At 52.3% G+C, this 23,710-nt stretch overlaps 1 protein-coding gene across 1 annotated transcript in view; it reads right to left on the bottom strand.

The window, feature by feature from the left end:
• galnt9 (polypeptide N-acetylgalactosaminyltransferase 9) overlaps positions 1–23,710 on the bottom strand; it is a 423,545-nt gene that overhangs the window by 316,673 nt on the left and 83,162 nt on the right. The window contains exon 2 of the mRNA XM_038805188.1: positions 1,710–1,890. Within this exon, the coding sequence (XP_038661116.1) occupies positions 1,710–1,890 (181 nt within the window). The remainder of the gene's footprint in view (positions 1–1,709; positions 1,891–23,710) is intronic.

The following is a 23,710-nucleotide window of genomic DNA, read 5'->3' as shown; positions in this document are numbered from 1 at the left end:
AGAACGTCCAAAACAACTGCGCTTAACACTATGCCCAAAGCCGGCAGCAACTTTGCATTTCAATAGCGCCTTTCACAGCCTCAGTTCATCCCAAAGTGCTTCACAGCCAATTAAATGTTTTTCATCAGGGGGCTGGTTCAGCTCAGTTGGCTGGATAGCTGAGGTGTGAGTCTCCCATTCGGTGGCAGAGTGTCCACGCCGTCGGAAACACCGTCGCATTTCACGACGGCGTGAACAGGCCGCTGGGAGTACCGATTCTAGTCCCTACAGGGGGCCAGCACGGTGCTGGAGCGGTTCGCGCCACCCCGGCCTCCCATCCCGGCGTGAACTGTGCGCCGCGGGATCCGCGTATGCGCAGTGGCGCCGGCGGCAACCCTCGCATGCGCGGTGGCCTCCCTCAACGCGCCGGCCCCGACGCAACATGGCGCGGGAGTTCAGGGGTCGGCGCGGAAGAAAATAGGCCCGGGGAGCGATAGGCCGGCCCGCCGATCGGTGGGCCCCGATCGCAGGCCAGGCCCCAACGGAGTCCTCCCCCAGGGTCGGAGCCCCCCCCCCCCCCCCCCACCCCCCCACAGGCTGCCCCTTGACCCTACGTGCCGAGTTCCCGCCGGCTGTGATCAGGCGTGGACGGCGTCGGCGGGTCTCTGCCTTTTTAGAGCGGCCGCTCGCCCCACCCGGGCCGAGAATCAGCGTAACGGCCGCGTACAGCGGCCCGCGACCAGTGCCACACCAAACGCTCCGCGGAGAATCGTGTGCCGGCGTCACGGCGGCGTGGCCTGGTTGCAGGGATTCTCCAAGCCCGGCCCCAGGCTGGGAGAATCCCGCCCCTGGTTCATGACACGGAGCAAGGTCAACAGCGCCGGTTCAATTCCTGCACTGGCTGAGGTTGTTCACGCAGTTCTTCTTAACCTTGCCCCTTGCCTGAGGTGTGGTGACCCTCAGGTTAAACCACCACCAGTCAGCTCTCCCCCCTCAAAGGGGAAAGCAGCCTGTGGGACTATGGCGTCTCTACAGCCAATTAAATATTGAGGTGCTGTCATTGGGGCTGGTTTAGCACAGTGGGCTAAATAGCTGGCTTGTAAAGCAGAGCAAGGCCAGCCGTGCGGCTTCAATTCCCGAACAGGCGGCGGAATGTGGCGACTAGGGGCTTTTCACAGTAACTTCATTTGAGGCCTACTTGTGACAATAAGCGATTTTCATTTTTTCACTGTTACGTTGGCAAAGAAAATGAGAGCCAATTTGTACAGAGCAAGATCCCACAATTTGTTCCTATAATCGCTCATGGGACCTGAGCGCCACTGTCTACGCCATATTCATCGTACTTCCCTAATTGCCCTTGAGAAGGTGGCTGCCCTCTTGAAGTCCATTGGGTGTAGGTACACCCACAGTGCAGTTAGCGAGGGAATGGCAGCATTTTGATCCAGCGATTATGAAGGCACGGTCGATATATTTTCAAGTCGGGATGATGTGTGACTTGGAGGGGAATCTCCAGGTGGTGGGACTCACTGAGCCGTGGCAGAAACTGGGGACAATGACCATCTCCACCAGCCTGGTCACTGCAGTCCTGCACTGTCAAAGAGTAGCTAAAGACGGAATGGCTTCTGACTATCCAGTAAATGCCTGTGGTGTACCAAATCGTTTTTATGTAAAGGAACGTCCCTTTCCCCCCGCCCACAAAAATGCCCAAAGCAATTAATTTAACTGATTACTTTTGTGGTCTGTAATCGGGTATCGATCTGTCGAGGGATATCCTGTCACTGAGTTGAGCATTGTAGCCGTAATCTTCATATTTGGTGTCAAACTCATGGCTGTCGTCCCTCACAGTGGCAGCAATTCCTCCTTGACCTAATCCGCCAGGTCCCTCCATCAATCCGATTGGTTTAGCCAGCCCTAAACAAGGCATGAAGCACAAGTCAGCCCACACTCGCAACACAGAACATTCTGGAAATGCACAAAGAACCAGCCAGAGAATCAGAGAACTTACAGTGCAGAAGTAGGCCATTCAGCCCATCGAGTCTGCACCGGTCCTTGTAAAGAACACCGCACTTAAGCCCGCACCACCACCCTATCCCCGTAACCCAGTAACCCCCACCCCATCTTTGGTATGGAGGGTGCTAGCTATGAAGAAAGGTTCAGTAGATTAGGATTGTTTTCGTTGGAAAGACGGAGGTTGAGGGGGGACCTGATTGAGGTCTACAAAATTATGAGAGGTATGGACAGGGTGGATAGCAACAAGCTTTTTCCAAGAGTGGGGGTGTCAATTACAAGGGGTCACGATTTCAAGGTGAGAGTTGGAAAGTTTAAGGGAGATGTGCGTGGGAAGTTTTTTACGCAGAGGGTGGTGGGTGCCTGGAACGCTTTGCCAGCGGAGGTGGTAGAGGCGGGTACGATAGCATCATTTAAGATGCATCTGGACAGATATATGAACGGGCGGGGAACAGAGGGAAGTAGACCTTGGAAAATAGGCGACAGGTTTAGATAAAGGATCTGGATCGGCGCAGGCTGGGAGGGCCGAAGGGCCTGTTCCTGTGCTGTAATTTTCTTTGTTCTTTGTTCTTAACCTTTTTTTTGGACACTATGGGCAATTGATCATGGCCAATCCACCTAACCTGCACATCTTTGGACTGTGGGAGGAAACCGGAGCACCCGGAGGAAACCCACGCAGACACGGAGAGAACGTGCAGACGTGCAGCCGGGAATCGAACCCGGGACCCTGGAGCTGTGAAGCCACAGTGCTAACCGCTGTGCTACCGCGCCACCAGTCAGAGAAAGACAGGCCAAGGCCTTGGGCCACAGTGTTTGGGGGAGCCTATTGCCTCGTAATGAAATGGGATGCACTTGCATGACTGGGCGAAACACTGGAGGGAACGGAAGAAATTAATGACTGGAGCTGCGTTCTGTAAACCTTCGCGAGGCCGTAATGCCAGATCAAATTGAATATGTGACACTGCATCCGAAAACCAGGCGCCAAGGGAGTGTCTGATACTGACGGACCCGCACGCATATTTATGACTAAAATAAGCGTCTGCAAAACATTTTAAACATCATCGAAATGTGACAACTTAAACCTCACACAATCAGTAACTAATCTGTCTTTCCCCATTCCTCGGTCTCCAACCTCAGCAGCACTTTAATTAATTTTAACTTGACAGGATGCAGTGTTTTAGCAGCAGCTAAATCATTGAAGGAGATTGAGACAATGGTTAAAAGGCACACGGAATAGAATCATAGAATCATAGTATTTACAGTGCAGAAGGAGGCCATTCAGCCCATCGAATCTGCACCGGCCCTTGGAAAGAGCGCCCTACTTAAGCCCCATGCCTCCACCGTAGCCCCGTAACCCCACCTAACCTTTTTGGACACTAAGGGCAATTTATCATGGCCAATCCACCTAACCTGCACATCTTTGGACCGTGGGAGGAAACCGGAGCACCCGGAGGAAACCCACGCACACACGGGGAGAACGTGCAGACTCCACACAGACAGTGACCCAGCAGGGAATTGAACCTGGGACCCTGGAGCTGTGAAGCAACTGTGCTAACCACTGTGCTACCGTGCTTCCCCAGACTTTATCAAAAGAAGAATTGGGCTGGATTTTCAGAGTCGGAAAGACTCCACACAGCTTTAAAAATGCCCGACGGTTCCCCCATGTTGAAATCCCGCCTCCATTGCTGACAGATCCAATTATTGGCAGCAGGGGATGGGACACAGGAGGGAAACCTGAACTCAACAGAGACACTCGAACTTGATACGGGCTCGGAACGTTGGGCAGAATTCTCCGACCCCCCCCGCAGGGTCGGGGAATCGCCCTGGGTCGGCGTAAATCCTGCCCCCGCCATGGCCGGAATTCTCCGCCACCCGCGCCGATTCTCCGGCCCGTGATGGGCCGAAGTCCCGCCGCTGTCAGGCCTCTCCCGCCGACGTGGTTTAAACTACCTCTGTGCCGGCGGGATTGGCAGCGCGAGCGGGCCCCCGGGAACCTGGGGGGGGGCGCGGGCCGATCGGACCCCAGGGGGTGCCCCCAGGGTGGCCTGGCCCATGATCGGGGCCCACCAATCGGCCGGCGGGCCAGTGCCATGGGGGCTCTTTTTCTTCCGCTGCCACCACGGCCTCCACCATGGCGGAGGCGGAAGAGACCCCCCCTACCACGCATGTGCCGGTGGTGATGTCAGCGACCGCTGACGCTCTGGCGCATGCGCAGACTCACGCCGACCGGCGAAGGCCTTTCGGCCAGCCCTGACGCAGATCGGCATAGCGCCAAATGCCATTGGTGCCAGTTTTGTCGCTAGTCGGCGGAGCTGGAGCCACTCCGGTGCGGGCCTAGCCCCTAAAGGTACGGAGAATTCCGCACCTTTGGGGAGGCCTGACGCCGGAGTGGTTGCTGCCACTCCGCTACGCCTGGACCCCCCGCCCCGCCGAGTAGGGCAGAATTTTGCCCGTTATCTCTGTTTCTCTCTCCACAGACACTGCCTGGCCTGCTGAGTTTATCCAGCATTTTCTGATTTCATTTTAACTTAATGCTGAGTTCAAACAGACCTTGGGTGAGATTCTCCGACCCCCCGCCGGGCCAGAGAATCGGGGGGGGGGGAGGGGGGGGGGGGGGTGAATCCCGTCCCGACGCTGGCTGCTGGATTCTCCGGCCCCGTTTTTTTTGGCAGGGGCGGGAATCACGCCTCACCGTTGGGTGCTGTTGGCCCCCCCCCCACCCCACCCCACCCCCTCGGCGATAGTCTAGCCGGCGATGGGCCGAGTGGCTGCCCGTTTTCAGCTGATCCCACCGGCGTAGATTACACCAGGTCCGTACCGGCGGGATCTGGCTTTGCGGTCGGCCTGCGGAGTCCTCGGGGGGGGCGCGGGGGTATCTGGTCCCGGTTGGGGTGGGGGCCTGGCCTTTGATTGGGGCCCACCCGATCCGCGGGCGGGCCTGTGCCGTGGGGGCACCCGTTCCCTCCGCACCGGCAGCTGTACCGGTCCGCCATGCCTGGCGCAGAGAAGACTCCCCCTGCGCATGCGCTGGGATGACGCCAGCACATGCTGACGCTCCCGCGCATGCGCCAACTCGCACCGGCTGGCGGAGGCCCTTCCTGGCGGCCCGACATTGGAGTGGTTCACGCCACTCCTCGGCGCCGGTATGACCCGCTCGACCGGTTAGGGGAAAATCCCCCCCCAAATTGTGGCTGTTCCAAAGGCCCTAGCCCACACTGTGGGAGTCACAAATTGATGGGGTTGATGTAAAGACTGTCGAAGGGCAGGTAAGGTATGTTTATGTGCCATGAGCTGAAGGTTTTTAAATGCCTGACTCTTTGAGCATTAAAAAAGGCTGCAGCTGTCAGAGATAAAAAAAATCTTTTGTTCCGACAGCTTTGATTGACAGACCTTCTGGTGCAGATTAGAAATAAATTAGCATCTGGTCACGGGGTTTCAACAGAACTCTTTCGTAATTTCCCCATGGGCTGTTATTGTGCTGTTATAAATTCTTATATTCATTGGCCGGGGCATTGAGTATAAAAATTGGCAAGTCATGTTGCTGCTGTATAGAACCTTAGTTACTGTGATGGTCGGTATGGGTGAATTATGGGCTGCTGGGGCACTCGACAGCGGATTGTTGGTTACCTGCTCAAACCAAGCATAGAATGCATTAGAATGCATAGAATGTTGCAGCTGTATAGAACCTTAGTCCGGCTACACTTGGAGTATAGTGTTCAATTCTGGTCGCCACCCTACCAGAAGGATGTGGAGGCTTTAGAGAGGGTGCAGAAGAGATTTACCAGGATGTTGCCTGGTATGGAGGGCATTAACTATGAGGAAAGGTTGAATAAACTCGGTTTGTTCTCACTGGAACAACGGAGGTTGAGGGGCGACCTGATAGAGGTCTACAAAATTATGAGGGGCATAGACAGAGTGGATAGTCAGAGACTTTTTCCCAGGGTAGAGGGGTCAATTACTGGGGGCATAGGTTTAAGGTGCGAGGGGCAAGGTTTAGAGGAGATGTGTGAGGGAAGTTTTTTACACAGAGGGCAGTGGGTGCCTGGAACTCACTGCCGGAGGAGGTGGTGGAAGCAGGGACAATAGTGACATTTAAGGGGCATCTTGACAAATACATGAATAGGATGGGAATAGAGGGATACGGACCCAGGAAGTGTAGAAGATTGTAGTTTAGACGGGCAGCATGGTCGGTACGGCCTTGGAGGGCCGAAGGGCCTGTTCCTGTGCTGTACTTTTCTTTGTTCTTTTGTTCATTGTTCTAGTCTGAGCTTCAAAATCTACAATTATCTCAGCAGTAATAAACTGCAATAAAGTTACTGTGAAAATCCCCTAGTCGCCACACTCCGGCACCTGTTTGGGTACACAGAGGGAGAATTCAGAATGTCCAATTCACCTAACAGCCCGTCTTCCAGGACTTGTGAGAGGAAACCGGAACACCTGGAGGAAACGCACGCAGACACGGAGAGACGTGCGGACTCCACACAGACTGTAACCCAAGCAGGAATCGAACTTGGAACCCCTGGTGCTAACCACTGTGCTACCATGCTGCCCTGAACCTCAACCAGTACGGGAATTGAACCAGCGCAGTTGGCCATGCCCAATTCCCTTCAATTGACAGTTTACAGAGGCCATGAAAGCATCAGCTGGCTTTGATGAATATTTGTTTGTTTACATGAGAGACTAATTACCTGCAAAACCTTTGAATGGATGTCATGAATGGGAGCATTTTCACTTTCAAGTCTGTAGGGAAAAAGCTGTATTTGAACGTTATAAGTTTATTTGTTTCATCTGCACATAACTCCTGAGGTCTGCGCACGGAGGATAATGAGCAGCTATGTTGGTGATAGGATGGCTATGAAGGGGCAAGGGGATGGGTGCGGGGGGCCTGAGGGTTTGAGGGTAAATGGGTAAGTGGGGGTGAGGGGGTGTAAGGGACAAGGACTACAGGGCCTAACAATCTCTCAGTAAAGTTGCTCAATGTTCCAGGTAATGGAGACAGATCTTCTAACCGGTCAACCTTGGCACTCACTTGCCCTCATGGTCACCTTGGATCTTTAAAACAATTACTTCATGTGATGTGGGCATCACTGGCAAGGTCAGCTTTTGTTGGCCATCCCCAATTGCCCTTGAACTGAATGCCCGGCCCTTTCAGAGGGCAGTTAACAGTCAACCACATTATTGAACCATGAGGAGGTCTGCGGTGAACTTTGCAAGGACGTAGGCCAGTGGGTGGAACGGAAGGATAAATGGCAGATGAAATGTCCGTGTGAAATTATTCATTTGGTCGGAAGAACGCAGGGCGACAAAAGGTAGAGTTCAGGAGCAGGTGGGTCCTGTGTGTATATGCGCATCAATCATTGATGGTGGCAGGACAAGTCAAGAGATCAGTTAATAAAGCAAATAGTATTCTGGGACTTCTGAACAGGGGCATTTAGTACAAGAGTAAGGAGGTCAAGGAGGTTCTGCTGAACGTCTAGAAACACGGGTTCGACCTCAATTGGAGTATTGCGTCCAGCTCTGGACGCCACACTTCAGGACGAATGTGAGGAAGGCAGTGCAGAAGAGGTTGACAAGAATGGTTCCAGGGATGAGGAACTGCAGTTATGGGGAAAGATTGGAGACATCAGGAATCGTTTTCCTTGGAGAAGAGAAAGTGGAGACGAGATTTAATAGAGGTGTTCAAAGTCATGAGCCTTCTAGACAGAGTCGATCGGGACAGACTGTTCTCATTGGGGGAAAGGTTGAAAAGCAGAGGACGTAGATTGGCCTTGTGACCGCTCTATTTATCCTTTCCGCTCGAACACTGGTCCCAGATCGGTTCAGGTGGAGACCGTCCCAATACTGATGCCAATGTCCCTGCCAATGCCCCATGAAATGGAACCACCCTTTCCCGCACCACTCCTTGGGGCGGCACAGTAGCGCAGCGGTTAGCACTGTGGCTTCACAGCGCCAAGGTCCCAGGTTTGATTCCCGGCTTGGGTCACTGTCTGTGCGGAGTCTGCACGTTCTCCCCGTGTCTGCGCGGGTTTCCTCCGGGTGCTCCGGTTTCCTCCCACAAGTCCCGAAAGACGTGCTGTTAGGTGAATTGGACATTCTGAATTCTCCCTCTGTGTACCCGAACAGGCGCCGCAATGTGGCGACGAGGGGATTTTCACAGTAACTTCATTGCAGTGTTAATGTTAGCCTACTTGTGACAATAATAAAGATTATTATTATTATTATTTAGCCACGAGTCCCTAATTTTCTCATCCCTCTGCCAATTTGTACATGGTTTGGGTCGTGATCCAGAGATTATCTTGCCACTCAAGTGGATAGAGCCGTGAAGAAGGCCTATAGTGTGTTAGCGTTTATTAACAGGGGGCTTGAGTTTAAGAGCCGTGGGGTTATGCTGCAACTGTACAGGACCCTGGTGAGAGCACACTTGGAATACCATGTGCAGAGGATGTGGAAGCATTGGAAAGGGTGCAAAGGAGATTTACCAGGATGCTGCCTGGTTTGGAGGGTAGGTCTTATGAGGAAAGATTGAGGGAGCTAGGGCTTTTCTCTTTGAAGCGGAGGAGGATGAGAGGCGACTTAATAGAGGTTTATAAGATGATGAGGGGGTAGATAGAGTGGACGTTCAGAGACTATTTCCTCGGGTGAATGTAGCTGTTACAAGGGGGGATAACTATAAGGTTCAGGGTGGGAGATAGAGGAGGGATGTCTGAGGTAGGTTCTTTACTCAGAGAGTGGTTAGGGTGTGGAATGGACTGCCTGCTGTGATAGTGGAGTCGGACACTTTAGGAACTTTCAAGCGGTTATTGGATAGGCACATGGAGCACACCACAATGACAGGGAGTGGGATAGCATGATCTTGGTTTCGGACATTGCTCGGCACAACATCGAGGGCCGAAGGGCCTGTTCTGTGCTGTACTGTTCTATCTTCCTTTTGTACATTATTCGGCATCTCCACCTCCTGTCTATCATTTATCATAGAATTTACAGTCCAGAAGGAGGCCATTCACCCATCGAGTCTGCACAGCTCTTTGAAAGAGCACCCTACACAAACCCACACATCCACCCTATCCCCATAACCCAGTAACCCCACCCTACACTAAGGGCAATTTTGGACACTAAGGGCAATTTATCATGGCCAATCCACCTAACCTGCACATCTTTGGACTGTGGGAGGAAACCGGAGCACCCGGAGGAAACCCACGCACACACGGGGAGGATGTGTAGACTCCGCACAGACAGTGACCCAAGCCGGAATCGAACCTGGGACCCTGGAGCTGTGAAGCAATTGTGCTAACCACTATGCAACCGTGCTGCCCATAAGAAATTTAGAGACCAGGGGCAAAATTCTCCGACCCCACGCAGGGTCGGAGAATTGCCCGGGGCCACCGAAAATCCCGCCCCCGCCGTGGCAGAAATTCTCCGCCACCCGGGAATTGGCGGGGGCGGGAATCGCGCCACGTGGAGCGGCGAGCCCCCTGTGGCAATTCTCCGGCCCGCGATGGGCCGAAGTCCCGCCACTGGGAGGCCTCGCCCGCCGCCGAGGTTTGAACCACCCCTGGTGGCGGCTGGATCGGCGGCGCGAGCAGGGTCCTGGGGGGGGGGGCACGGGGCGATCAGACTCCGGGGGGTGCCCCACGGTGGCCAGGCCCGCGATCGGGGCCCACCGATCGGCGGGGGGCTAGTGCCGTAGGGGCACTCTTTCTCTTCCGCCGCCGCCACCATGGCGCATGCGCCGGTGGTGACGTCAGCGGCAGTCACCACCGGCGAAGGCCTTTCAGCCAGCCCCTTCGCCGGGCGGCGGGCGTCAAAGGCCGTTGGTGCCGGTTTTGCCGCCAGTCAGCATGGTGCCAACCGCTCCGGCGCGGGCCTAGCCCCCAAAGGTGCGGTGAACTCCGCACCTTTGGGGAGTCCCGACGCCGGAGTGGTTGGCGCCACTCCGCTACGCCGGGACCCCCCCGCCCTGCCGGGTAGGGGAGAATCCCGCCCCACTGACCAAGGTGCAGACCGAACAGCAACCAAGAAGGTGGGCGAATTAGAGTCAAATCAGATACAGAAAGAGAAAGGAAAAGAGGAAAAGGAAGCTTGGACTGAGAGAAACAGATCGAAAATTTCATAGAATTCACAGTACAGAAGGAGGCCACCTGGCCCATTGCGGGGCGGAGAATCGCCGGGGGGGGGGGGGTTGTTGTTGCCAAAGGCCCCCGACCAGCGCGGCACGACTCCCCCCCCCCCCCCCCCCCCCGCCAAAACCCCGGCCCGGCGGGGGGTCGCAGAATCCCGCCCATGGTTTTTCCAGGTAGCCTTTCCTGTCCAACAGTTCATGTGTCAATTTCACAGACACCATCATAACATTGTCACACCTCCCCTGTCTCAGTCAACTTCAAAGATGGATAACTTACCGGATAATATTCTGCCTCCACACACAGACATACACATACACACACACATACTCTCACACACACTCTTACTCTCACACATACACATACACACAGACATACTCTCACACACACACACACACTCTTACTCTCACACACACACACACACATACACACAGACATACTCTCACACACACTCTCTCACACATACACACACACTCTTACTCTCACACACACACATACACATAGACATACTCACACACACACACTCTCACACATACACACACACACACACACTCTCACACATACACACACACACACACACTTACTCTCACACACACACATACACATACGCACAGACATACTCTCACGCACACAGCCACACAGATGTACACACACATTCTCATGCAAAGACGATGTACGCACACGCAGATACACACAAATAGACACACAGATATATACACATGCTCACAGACACACACACTTACACAGATATATACACACAGTCACACACAGAGTGACACACACACTCACACACAGTCACACACTCTCACACACAGACAGTCACACACACTCACACACAGACAGTCACACACACTCACACACAGACACACACTCACACACTCACACACAGACCCTCAAGCTCCCATGGAAGTGCTGAGTGAGATAAGATCAATCAAAAAGTTACTGGACACAGTTCAACAATGTGCAATGTCGGGTGAGGGGGTGGGGTCCACAGGTCGGGGGAGTCCACTGGGAGGGTCAGTGCTGTGGGGTAGTCCACCGGGGGGGTGGGGGGGGGGGGGGGGCGCTGCGGGAGGGTCAGGGCTGTGGAGCAGTCCGCTGGGGGAGGGTCAGGGCTGTGGAGCAGTCCGCTGGGGGAGGGTCAGGGCTGTGGAGCAGTCCGCTGGGGGAGGGTCAGGGCTGTGGAGCAGTCCGCTGGGGGAGGGTCAGGGCTGTGGAGCAGTCCGCTGGGGGAGGGTCAGGGCTGTGGAGCAGTCCGCTGGGGGAGGGTCAGGGCTGTGGAACCCTCGTAAGATAATATTTTGTACGTTTAAAGAAGCTTCTTGTTTTCCACTAAACTTTGCCGGATTGTTTTCTTTCAGTTTAATAGTACCCTTAACTTTCTTGGTTAACCATGGATGATATCTCCCCTTCCTCAAATCCTTCTTCCTAACTGGGATATATATATTTAAAATTGGGGATGCTAAAAGGACAGGATGGAGAAGCACAGATATCTCAGAGGGTGAAGAAGCTGAAGGAGGTCACAGAGATAGAGACAGGAACAGCCATGGAGGGATGCAAATAAAGAGGAAGCAAATCAAAAGTTCCGGTTTCACTAGTCATTGGGAGCTTGTCATGGGCGGCACGGTAGCACAGTGGTTAACACAATTGCTTCACAGCTCCAGGGCCCCAGGTTCAAATCCCGGCTTGGGACACTGTCTGTGTGGAGTTTGCACGTTCTCCCCGTGTCTGTGTGGGTTTCCTCCGGGTGCTCCGGTTTCCTCCCACAGTCCAAAGATGTGCAGGTTAGGTGGATTGGCCATGATAAATTGCCCTTAGTGTCCAAAAAGGTTAGATTGGGTTACTGGGATAGGGTGGAGATGTGGGCTTAGATAGGGTGCTCTTTCCATGGGCCGATGCAGCCTCGATGGGCCGAATGGCCTCCTTCTGCACTGTAAAATCTATGAAAAGACACGATTTTTAAACTTCCAGCACTTCTGGATAGATCAATCAATAGTCTGATACTCCCTGGAAATCCTATCAGCGGCTGGGAAGAAAGCTGTTAGTCGCTCACTCACTCTGACATGCTGCTCAATGCTTGCCGAACAAATTCACCTGCCCCAAATGAAAACCTATTTGCAGCATTTACTTTCCTGGTTACGTCCCCAGCACATGCCCCAATCTAGTGGGAACCACCACAGTGGAAGCAGCGGCCCTTAAAAATGCAGCAAAATGATTTGTCCGCAGAGAGGTTGAACAAACTTGGTTTGCTCTCACTGGAACGATGGAGGTTGAGGGGCGACCTGACAGGGGTCTACAAAATTATGAGGGGCTTAGACAGAGTGGGTGGTCAGAGACTTTTTCCCAGGGTGGAGGGGTCAATTACTTGGGGGTATAGGTTTAAGGTGCGAGGGGCAAGGTTTAGAGGAGATGTACGAGGCAAGTTTTTTTACACAGAGGGTAGTGGGTGCCTGGAACTCGCTGCCGGAGGAGGTGGTGGAAGCAGGGACGATAGTGACATTTAAGAGGCGTCTTGACAAATACATGAATAGGATGGGAATAGAGGGATACGGACCCAGGAAGTTAGAAGATTTTAGTTTAGACGGGCAGCATGGTCGGCACAGGCTTGGAGGGCCGAAGGGCCTGTTCCTGTGCTGTACTTTTCTTTGTCCTTTGTTCTTTGGTTAGTCTGAAGCAGGTCAGGTAGAATCTGAAGGGGGAAGATTAGTTTGGTTGTTTGAAGGGAAGTGACTGCAGCAATTCTCATTCCACCCAAAATATTGCACTCATTTTCATAGAATTTACAGTGCAGAAGGAGGCCATTCGGCCCATTGAGTCTGCACCAGCTCTTGGAAAGAGCACCCTACCCCCTACCCAAGGTCAACACCTCCACCCTATCCCCATAACTCAGTAACCCCACCCAACACTAAGGGCAATTTTGGACACTAAGGGCAATTTTTATCATGGCCAATCCACCTAACCCTCACATCTTTGGACTGCGGGAGGAAACCGGAGCACCCGGAGGAAACCCACGCACACACGAGGAGGATGTGCAGACTCCGCACAGACAGTGACCCAAGCTGGAATCGAACCTGGGACCCTGGAGCTGTGAAGCGATTGTGCTATCCACAATGCTACCGTGCTGCCCTATTTTACTTCCTATGTTATCAGAGTGACCACTTCAGAACACAGGTCATTGACAGCGACGTATGTTGGCGCCGTTGAAGGTGCTATCGAAATTCACGTTTGGTTTTTCGTTTCTGATCTTCGGGCAGCCACAGCCTTTCCCATTTCCTAGCTTAGATCTGACTTGGCATTTCCAGCTCTTGCAGATTTACTGTTTACCTCTGAAGATTTCGCCGATTTGATTCCCTCTTCCATTGAACCAACCCATGGAGGTTTTAAGCTACAATCCTTTTTAATACTTTCCCATCGCTTACCTCTCATCCCGTGGGGTAATGTGCTGTTAGCATTTCTTTAATCATTTTAAACGCTTTGCATATCAAATGGAGGTTGCGTGCGGTTTTCTAACAGGCAAGCCACTCTCGCACTTGGAATTGTTTCCCTGTGATGGCTTTCAAGCAGCTCAAAGTGGGAATTCCCAGTTCATGAGAAGGTGTCCAAACCCTGCGAGCGGGAGTGGTTTTCAACATTCCCTCCCTTCACCAGTCTCGCTCATTGGCAGCCGTGTGCACCCTCTGCAAGATGCATTTCGCCAATTCACCGAGGATCTTCCTTCGACAGTACCTTCCAAACCTATGGCCTTGACCATCTAGAAGGACAAGGGCGGCAGACACAAGGGAATGCACGTTCCCCTCCAGTCCGCCCGCCATCTTGACCTGGAACTACATCGCCGTTCCTTCACTGTCACTGAGTCAAAGTCTGTGAACTCCCTCCCTGACAGCACTGTGGGTGTACTTACACCACGTGGAATGCAACTCAAGAAGGCAGCTCAGCGTCAACTTGTCAAGAACAATTAACATAGAACCTACAGTGCAGAAGGAGGCCATTCAACCCATCGACTCTGCACCGACCCACTTAAGCCCTCACTTCCACCCTTATCCCCGTAACCCAATAACCCCTCCTAACCTTTTTGGTCACTAAGGGCAATTTAGCACGGCCAATCCACCTAACCTGCACGTCTTTGGACTGTGGGAGGAAACTGGCGCACTCGGAGGAAGCCCATGCAGACACGGGGAGAACGTGCAGACTCCGCACAGTGACCCAGCGGGGAATCGAACCTGGGACCCTGGAGCTGTGAAGCAACAGTGCTATCCACTTGTGCTACCATGCTGCCCAATTAGGGATGGGCATTAAATGCTGACCTAACCAGCGACACCCACATCATGTGAATGACAAAGAAAGTGCACTCAGGAGGTCTCCATTGCTTGGTTCAATCCAACCTCCTGTGCGCTGAGGGAAGAAGGCATGTCAAACGGAGATTGCACACAACACATCCGACAAGTAGAACCATACCTGTGTACTCAGTTAATGTCTTGTCAATTACATTGTTACGATTAAGAGAAACGAGTGATGGGCATTATTTGTCTTTGAATTCTCCGGTCACTGACGGCGAAATCGCGTTCGGCGAATGGCCGGAGAGTCATAATTCCCGACCGAATCAGGGGTGGCGTCACTTTCACGGTGCTCCGCCCCCGACCGGCCGGGTTCCCGATGGTCTCACCCGTCGGGAACTCGGTGTGGCGGCTGCGGACACAGTCCAGCGGCGCCACAGTTGGGGGAGGGCCGATCCGCGGGCAGGTGGGAGACATTATTCGGGGCTGGGGGCCCTCTGGTGGGGCGGTCCGGGGCTCACGATCCGGCCGAGGGGGGGGGGGGACTATTTCGCGGGCCGGGTCAGCGAGCAGCCACTGCCATGTAGCACGGTGCGGCCGCTGCAGGCCTCCGCCATGCGCATGCGCTGCCACGGACCCGGCAATTCTCCAGGGCGTGTCGCAGCTGGAGCTGGGTGCTCTACGTTGCTGTCCTGCTGGCCCCCAGCTACACAGGGAATCGGTGGCTGCTTTATGCCAGATTCTCTGGTGTAAAACGGCACCGTTCCCACGCCGGCATGGGAACATAGCCCCAGAATCGGAGAATCCAGGCCATGTTATATGTGAGATATCCCGTACCAGCCTCCCCGAACAGGCGCCGGAATGTGGCGACTAGGGGCTTTTCACAGTAACTTCATTTGAAGCCTACCTGTGACAATAAGCGATTTTCATTTCATTTCATTTTTCAGATCCCCACCAGGGGCTCTCATTTCCGTTTAACCTCTTGATATTTGTTTCATTTTAGAAAATGTATAAATAGGGGACAGCTGAGACAGTGGGCGCATTGGGAGGGGAGCAGTGAGGCTGGACAAATCAGTACCCCCTAGGTACCCCCTCAGTACCCCCTCAGTACCCCCTCTCAGTAAATTAAAGCTTGGTGTCTTGGTTTCAGCTTCACCAACTGGCTGGCGTCCTACTCTGAACCTACTCTGCCGCAAGGTTTGGGTCAGTGGCCATGCCTCCCCGAACAGCCGCCGGAATGTGGTGACTAGGGGCTTTTCACAGTAACTTCATGATGTACCATCAATCGAACGCGAGACGAGTTGCTGGACAAAAGTATGGCTTTAATCAGCTAGATGTTAGCCCTGCGGTCGATTACAGTAAATGGACGACCGCCGGGAGTACTGGGTATTTATACCCCGCCCTGGAGGCGGGGTTAACTCAGCCTCTCGACCAATCGGGGAGCCGTCACATGACTGGTCTTAACCAATCGGTCGAGAGGCACATGACCGACCAGGGCCAATGGTAAGCCGGTGTTCTGCACCAATGGCAGGCAGCTATGCTAATCATACCACCACACTTCATTGAAGCCTACCCGTGACAATAAGCGCTTTTCATTTCATTTCAGCTGACTCCTCATGCTATTCTCCCCATAGCCCTGCAAATCTTTTTCCTTTGACCTTATTTGAAAGCTACTATTGAATCTGCGGTCATCGCTTTTTTATTCTGATCATCCTCGATGACAACAAGTTGATGTGTGGGAAAAATTCTCCTCATCACCCTCTGGCTCTTTTGCCAATGATCTTAAATCTGCATAAATCTTTAAGTGCTTTCGGACATTCTAATGTTTCCCAACAAATGCAAGGCTTCCTCTCTCCTTTGCTTCCAGTAGGCTGACTGTCGCTGCCCATTAATGCCATTCTGCTGTTGGTTTTAGTGTTGGGCTCGATGAATTCGAGAAGAATTAGAATCCCAGAATTCCGACAACACAAAAGGAGGCCATTCGGCCCAGCACTGACCCACCGAAACAGCACCTCAACTCGGCCCAACCCCCAGCCTACCTAGGGGCAATTTAGCATGACCAATCCATCTAACCTGCACATCTTTGGACTGTGGGAGGAAACCGGAGCACCCGGAGGAAACCCACTGATGAACCATCAATTGAACGCGAGACGAGTTGCTGTACAAAAGTTAGGCTTTAATAAGCTAGCCCTGCGGTCGACTACAGTAAATGGACGACCGCCGGGCATACTGGGTATTTATACCTCGCCCTGGAGGCGGGGTTAACTCAGCCTCTCGACCAATCGGGGAGCCGTCACATGACTGGTCTCAACCAATCGGTCGAGAGGCACATGACCGACCAGGGCCAATGGTAAGCCGGTGTTCTGCACCAATGGCAGGCAGCTATGCTAATCATACCACCACACCCACACAGACACCGGTGTTAGATCTGGAGGTAGGTGAGCAATTTAGAAACAGTGACCACAATTCGGTGACCTTTACGTTAGTGATGGAAAGGTTTATAGCTGGGGGAAGGGCAATTATGATGCCATTAGACATGACTTAGGATGTGTTGGTTGGAGAAGTAGGCTGCAAGGGTTGGGCACACTGGATATGTGGAGCTTGTTCAAGGAACAGCTATTGCGTGTTCTTGATAAGTACGTACCAGTCAGGCAGGGAGGAAGGGGTAGAGCGAGGGAACCGTGGTTTACCAAAGAAGTGGAATCTCTTGTTAAGATGAAGAAGGAGGCCTATGTGAAGATGAGGCGTGAAGTTTCAGTTGGGGCGCTTGATAGTTACAAGGAAGCGAGGAAGGATCTAAAGAGAGAGCTAAGACGAGCAAGGAGGGGACATGAGAAGTCTTTGGCAGGTAGGATCAAGGAAAACCCAAAAGCTTTCTATAGGTATGTCAGGAATAAAAGAATGACTAGGGTAAGAGTAGGGCCAGTCAAGGACAGTGGTGGGAAGTTGTGTGTGGAGGCTGATGAGATAAGCAAGATACTAAATGAATACTTTTCGTCAGTATTCACTCAGGAAAAAGATAATGTGGAGGAGAATGCTGAGACCCAGGCTATTAGAATAGATGGCATTGAGGTGCGTAGGGAAGAAGTGTTGGCAATTTTGGACAAGGTGAAAATAGATAAGTCCCCGGGGCCGGATGGGATTTATCCTAGGATTCTCTGGGAAGCCAGGGAAGAGATTGCTGAGCCTTTGGCTTTGATTTTTATGTCATCATTGGCTATAGGAATAGTGCCAGAGGACTGGAGGGTAGCAAATGTTGTCCCTTTGTTCAAGAAGGGGAGTAGAGATAACCCCGGTAACGATAGGCCGGTGAGCCTCACGTCTGTTGTGGGTAAAGTCTTGGAGAGGATTATAAGAGATACGATTTATAATCATCTAGATAGGAATAATATGATTAGGGATAGTCAGCATGGTTTTGTGAAGGGTAGGTCATGCCTCACAAACCTTATCGAGTTCTTTGAGAAGGTGACTGAACAGGTAGACGAGGGTAGAGCAGTTGATGTGGTGTATATGGATTTCAGTAAAGCGTTTGATAAGGTTCCCCACGGTCGGCTATTACAGAAAATACGGAGGCTGGGGATTGAGGGTGATTTAGAGATGTGGATCAGAAATTGGCTAGTTGAAAGAAGACAGAGGGTGGTGGTTGATGGCAAATGTTCAGAATGGAGTTCAGTTACGAGTGGCGTACCACAAGGATCTGTTCTGGGGCCGTTGCTGTTTGTCATTTTTATAAATGACCTAGAGGAGGACACAGAAGGTTGGGTGAGTAAATTTGCAGACGACACTAAAGTCGGTGGAGTTGTAGACAGTGTGGAAGGATGTTGCAGGTTACAGAGGGACATAGATAAGCTGCAGAGCTGGGCTGAGAGGTGGCAAATGGAGTTTAATGTGGAGAAGTGTGAGGTGATTCACTTTGGAAAGAAAAACAAGAATGCGGAATATTTGGCTAATGGTAAAATTCTTGGCAGTGTGGATGAGCAGAGGGATCTCGGTGTCCATGTACATAGATCCCTGAAAGTTGCCACCCAGGTTGATATGGTTGTGAAGAAGGCCTATGGTGTGTTGGCCTTTATTGGTAGAGGGATTGAGTTCCGGAGCCATGAGGTCATGTTGCAGCTGTACAAAACTCTGGTACGGCCGCATTTGGAGTATTGCGTACAGTTCTGGTCGCCTCATTATAGGAAGGACGTGGAAGCTTTGGAACGGGTGCAGAGGAGATTTACCAGGATGTTGCATGGTATGGAGGGAAAATCTTATGAGGAAAGGCTGATGGACTTGAGGTTGTTTTCGTTAGAGAGAAGGTTAAGGGGTGACTTAATAGAGGCATACAAAATGATCAGAGGGTTAGATAGGGTGGACCGTGAGAGCCTTCTCCCGCGGATGGAGGTGGCTAGCACGAGGGGACATAGCCTTAAATTGAGGGGTAATAGATATAGGACAGACGTCAGAGGTGGTTTTTTTACGCAAAGAGTGGTGAGGCCGTGGAATGCCCTACCTGCAACAGTAGTGAACTCGCCAACATTGAGGGCATTTAAAAGTTTATTGGATAAGCATATGGATGATAAGGGCATAGTGTAGGTTAGATGGCCTTTAGTTTTTGACTTCCCATGTCGGTGCAACATCGTGGGCCGAAGGGCCTGTACTGCGCTGTATCGTTCTATGTTCTATGTTCTATGACACGGGGAGAACGTGCAGACAGAGAGTCACCCTAGGCAGGAATCGAACCCGGGTCCCTGGCGCCGTGAGGCAGCAGTGCTAACCACCGCGCCGGCGCAGCCAATACAAATATCAATTTGAGAGATTAAAAAGAGATATAATCGAAACCAGTAGTTAGAATCAATGTGGCTGCTGAGAGAGCAATCAGACACTGAGAGTGATGGTTAACAGTTAATCTCATATTAATTATGCATTTATTCAGCAAAGGAAATTATTTCATTAAAAGGCACTTTAAAGGGAAATGTCTGACTCGAGTTAATCCAATTCCTGCTGTGTCTTGTCACTGATAATCACCACTTGAAACAGTGGCCTTGCTTTCCAAATCTCAGGAGACTGGAAAATGGGCGAACTCAGGATTGAACTCAGGAAGCAGGTTTTCATGCACAGTGTGGAATGGGTTTGGATCAGCGGCCGAGGCCATGAGGAATCTGGGACTGACTCTGCAGGCCATTGGGTGGCTGAGATTGAGTGATGGCTTCCATACAGGGATAGGCTAAATAAGCTGAATAGCTTCCCTTAGCCATCACGATCTTGTATGATATCTCGCTCCACCATTCTCAAACTGACAACTATTGCCCGGTTTATGTTGTTTAGGGAGTCGGATGATCCTGTGGTAACCCTGTTTCGTCTGGGCCACGTGACCCAGTTTGTATGATTGGTGGCCTGGTCAATACTGACCAGCAGTTTGGGGGTCAGCGTTACCAGTTGCCAACTCAGCTTGGATGTATCACTGGAGGCGTTCCCAACTCCTATTGTCCTGCTACCATCACTGACCGATCGATACACCCACCCTCAGAGCCCATTGCCTTTGCCTGCAGGTGTAATGTTCCAGCTCCCCTCAAACTGCCATTTTTTATTGAATATTCTGGATATTTTCATGTTAGGCTGAGGTGATTGGAGTAGTTTCTGAGGCTGATCTGCCTTGTGATGTGTGACTGACTCCGGCCGGGATTCTCCCCTACCCGGCGGGGCGGGGGGGTCGGAGAATTCCGCCCTCCGTATATTGTTACTGGTGTGAGGTTGGGACATGTCAGTAGACTTGCAATATTTGGGCATTTAGTTTGCATGATGAATTGTGACGAGGATGCAGAGATCCTACAGCAAGATCTGGACAGGTTGGGCGAGTGGGCAAACCAATGGCAGATGCAGTATAATTTGGATAAGTGTGAGGTTATTCATTTTGGAAGCAAATACAGGAAGGCAGATGACTACCCGAATGGCTGTAAATTGGGAGAGGGGAGTGTGCAGCGGGACCTGGGTGTCCTTGTGCACCATTCGCTGAAGGTAAGCATGCAGGTGCAGCAGGCGGTAAAGAAGGCTAATGGTATGTTGGCCTTCAGTGCGAGAGGTTTCGAGTAGAGAAGCAGGAATGTGTTGCTGCAATTGTACAGGGCCTTGGTGAGGCCACACCTGGAGTATTGGGCGCAGTTTTGGCCTCCTTCTCTGAGGAAGGATGTTCTTGCTTTCGAGGGTGTGCAGAGATGCAGGGCAGATGAAATGAAATGAAAATCGCTTATTGTCACGAGTAGGCTTCAATGAAGTTACTGTGAAAAGCCCCTAGTCGCCACATTCCAGCGCCTGTCCGGGGAGGCTGGTACGGGGATGTTACCAATGATGGGTGTGTCCAGAACCAGGGGCCACAGTCTGAGGATTCAGGGTAAACCATTTCCTCACACAAAGAGTGGTGAGCCTGTGGAATTCATTACCACAGGAAGTAGTTTTTTTTAAATTTAGAGTACCCAATTCATTTTTTTCTAATTAAGGGGCAATTTAGTGTGCTCAATCCACCTAACCTGCGCATCTTTGGGTTGTGGGGGTGAAACCCACGCAGACACGGGGAGAATGTGCAAACTCCACACGGACAGTGACCCAAAGCCGGGATCAAACCTGGGACCTCGGCAACAGGGCTGACCCACTGCGCCACCATGCTGCCCTCCACAGGAAGTAGTTGATGCTAAAACTTTGAATATATTCAAGAGGCGGCTGGATATAGCACTTGGGGAAAATGGGATCAAAGGCAATGGGGAGAAAGCTGGATTAGGCTATTGAGTTGGATGATCAGCCATGATCGTGAAGAAATGAAATGAAATGAAAATCGCTTATTGTCACGAGTAGGCTTCATTGAAGTTACTGTGAAAGGCCCCTAGTCGCCACATTCCGGCGCCTGTCCGGGGAGGCTGGTACGGGAACCATTGGTGGAGCAGGCTCGAAGGGCCAAAAGGCCAAAAGGCCTCTTCCTGCTCCTATCTTCTCCATAAGTAACTATGTATGTATCTGTAAATATGCTTCTTTTAGAATTCGCAGTGTTAATATGCTGGGAGATTTTCACAGCAACTTCATTGCAGTGTTAATGTAAGCCTGCTTGTGACACTATTAAAGATTGTTTTTTGTTATTATCATTATTATTATTACTTGCCCATAGTCAATCATGGCAATAATATTGCCAACTTTCTTCGGATAGATCATTTGAATCTTGACAAACACTTTGGACAGTCTGATGGCATTTATCCTCTCCATGTGATTGACAATGTGAATGTTTACCTCTCTTCATGTCATCGTGCACATCATCGTCATTTTCATGTAGTGTTTCTGATGGGACACCGGATGGTCGGTCATTCTGATTGGTCGAAGGTACCCATTGTGCCCAGTCCATTTGGATCAGGGAGTGGCTCTTTGCAGGTGGATCAGCCTCTTCTCCAGCACACTGCCGCTGCCAGTGACACTCTCGGCTTTGCTGAGCTGAGGAAAAGCCGGCATTGCCTTGATGAAGGCAGAAGGCTGCACCTTTCACATGTCTCGTCAGATTTGAGCGTTCCAGTGAGTTCACCAACAATTGGGGCTGTACTCAGGGCTGTGATGACCTGCGAGGGTCACTTCTGGTTACATCCATCCTTGAGGAGCTTTTTGTTGCTAAACGTTTCGGGATTGTCCAGCCGGTATTTCTGGAATGTTTCCATGGGAGTGAGTGTGCTCACCAACTCAACAATTCTGTGTGCTGGTTCTGAGTCTGAAAAGTGATAGCGTGTCTCCTTTTCACTGTGTCTCCTGTCTAAGTGGCCTCTACATTCCGTCGGCTGTTGTGGAAAGGACACAAACTCTAATCGACAGATATCGAAGTTCAGATGGGAGTTTAATCTGATGCTGATTTCGATTAAATCTATCGCCGCGATTTAGCCACGGTGCCAGGCACTGGCCAATTGCGAGTCACCTGACTGGCTTCGCCCGCTGCTGTCTGGATCTCGCCCTCGCTGGGCACGATCCAGACCAACATATTTAAATTAACATATCTCAAACAACCTCGCCTGCGAGACTTCGACCGGGCGCCGTGTAACCCTGGGCTGGATTCTCCGCTCCCCGACACCGGAATCGCATCCGGCGGGGGGGGGGGAGAATCCTCAATGATGCCAGTGTCGGGGGTGGCACCACTTTCGCGATGCTCCTCCCCCTTGATGCTCCAACCCTGATTATCCACGGCCTCAGACCATTGCCTGAGGCCGGCCCCGCGATGCTCCGTCCCCGACCGGCCGAGTTCCCGATGGCGTGGGACCCTCACGGTCTCACCCATCGTGGACTTCGCCTGGTGGCTGCGGTCCCAGTCCAGCGTGGCCACACTTGGGGGACGGCCGATCCGCGGGAAGGTGGGGTCTCATTCGGGGCTGGGGGTCACTGTGGGCAGGTGGCCCGGAGAATGAGAGCGGCCGAAGGGGGGTTTATTTGTGCCGTCCGGGTCCGCAGGCTGTGTCCGCCGTGAAGCACAGCGAGGCCGCTGCAGGCTGCCGCCATGCGCATGCGCGGCCACTGTTGTGTTCTGCTGCTTCAGATAACACAGGCTGCTACTTGATGCAGTCTTAACGAAAGGATGCTCCAGACTCTGAAATGAGTTCAACGTGTTTACTGAACTATTAACACAGTTCTCAAATGAGTTCGACTCTCTGCTAATCTAACTGTAGTAACTCAGTCTAACTGTGCCAGCTTGCTCGAAGCCACATGCTGGGGTGTGATGCTGCTGATCAACCCTGTCTAACTCTCTAGATGTCTGTCTGTGGAAAGAGGCCGGGTGTGAGTGCCTCATCCCTTTTATAGTGTTTATGTCATGCCCCCTTGTGGTGATGCCACCTCAGAGTGTCCTGACCGCCCATTGGTTGTGTCCTATTCTGAGTGTTGATTGGTTGCATGTTTGCAATATCATGACAGCCCCGGACCCGGAAATGTTCAGGGCCTCCCTTCCAGCCCTCAGCAAAACGGCGAATCGGTGGCCATTTTGCGCCAGTTTTCCTGGGGGTAAAACACCACCGTTTTCCCGCCTGCGTGGCAACTTAGACTCCGGAACGGAGAATCCAGTCCCCTGTTTCCACAAACGCGGAGCAGGTGAAACGGCACCTCAGGGGGTCTCGCAAGCCATTAGAACCCCTGGGTGGGTCAGGGGCAGGGCAGGGTAGTACCCTGGCACTCCCCCGGCACCCAGGAACCTTAGCGCTGCCAGGGGCACTGACAAGGTGCCTGGCTGGCAGTGCCAATGTGCCCAGGCTCCAGGTTGGCATTGCCAGAGATCTGGCCTGGGAAGGCCTTGCCCACTAGAGGGGAGGTGAGGAGGGGGGTGGGGGTGGGGTAGGGTTA

Source organism: Scyliorhinus canicula, chromosome 1 (genome assembly GCF_902713615.1).
Source record: "Scyliorhinus canicula chromosome 1, sScyCan1.1, whole genome shotgun sequence".
Classification (NCBI taxonomy): domain Eukaryota; kingdom Metazoa; phylum Chordata; class Chondrichthyes; order Carcharhiniformes; family Scyliorhinidae; genus Scyliorhinus; species Scyliorhinus canicula.
This window is presented reverse-complemented; position numbering and strand designations above follow the sequence as displayed.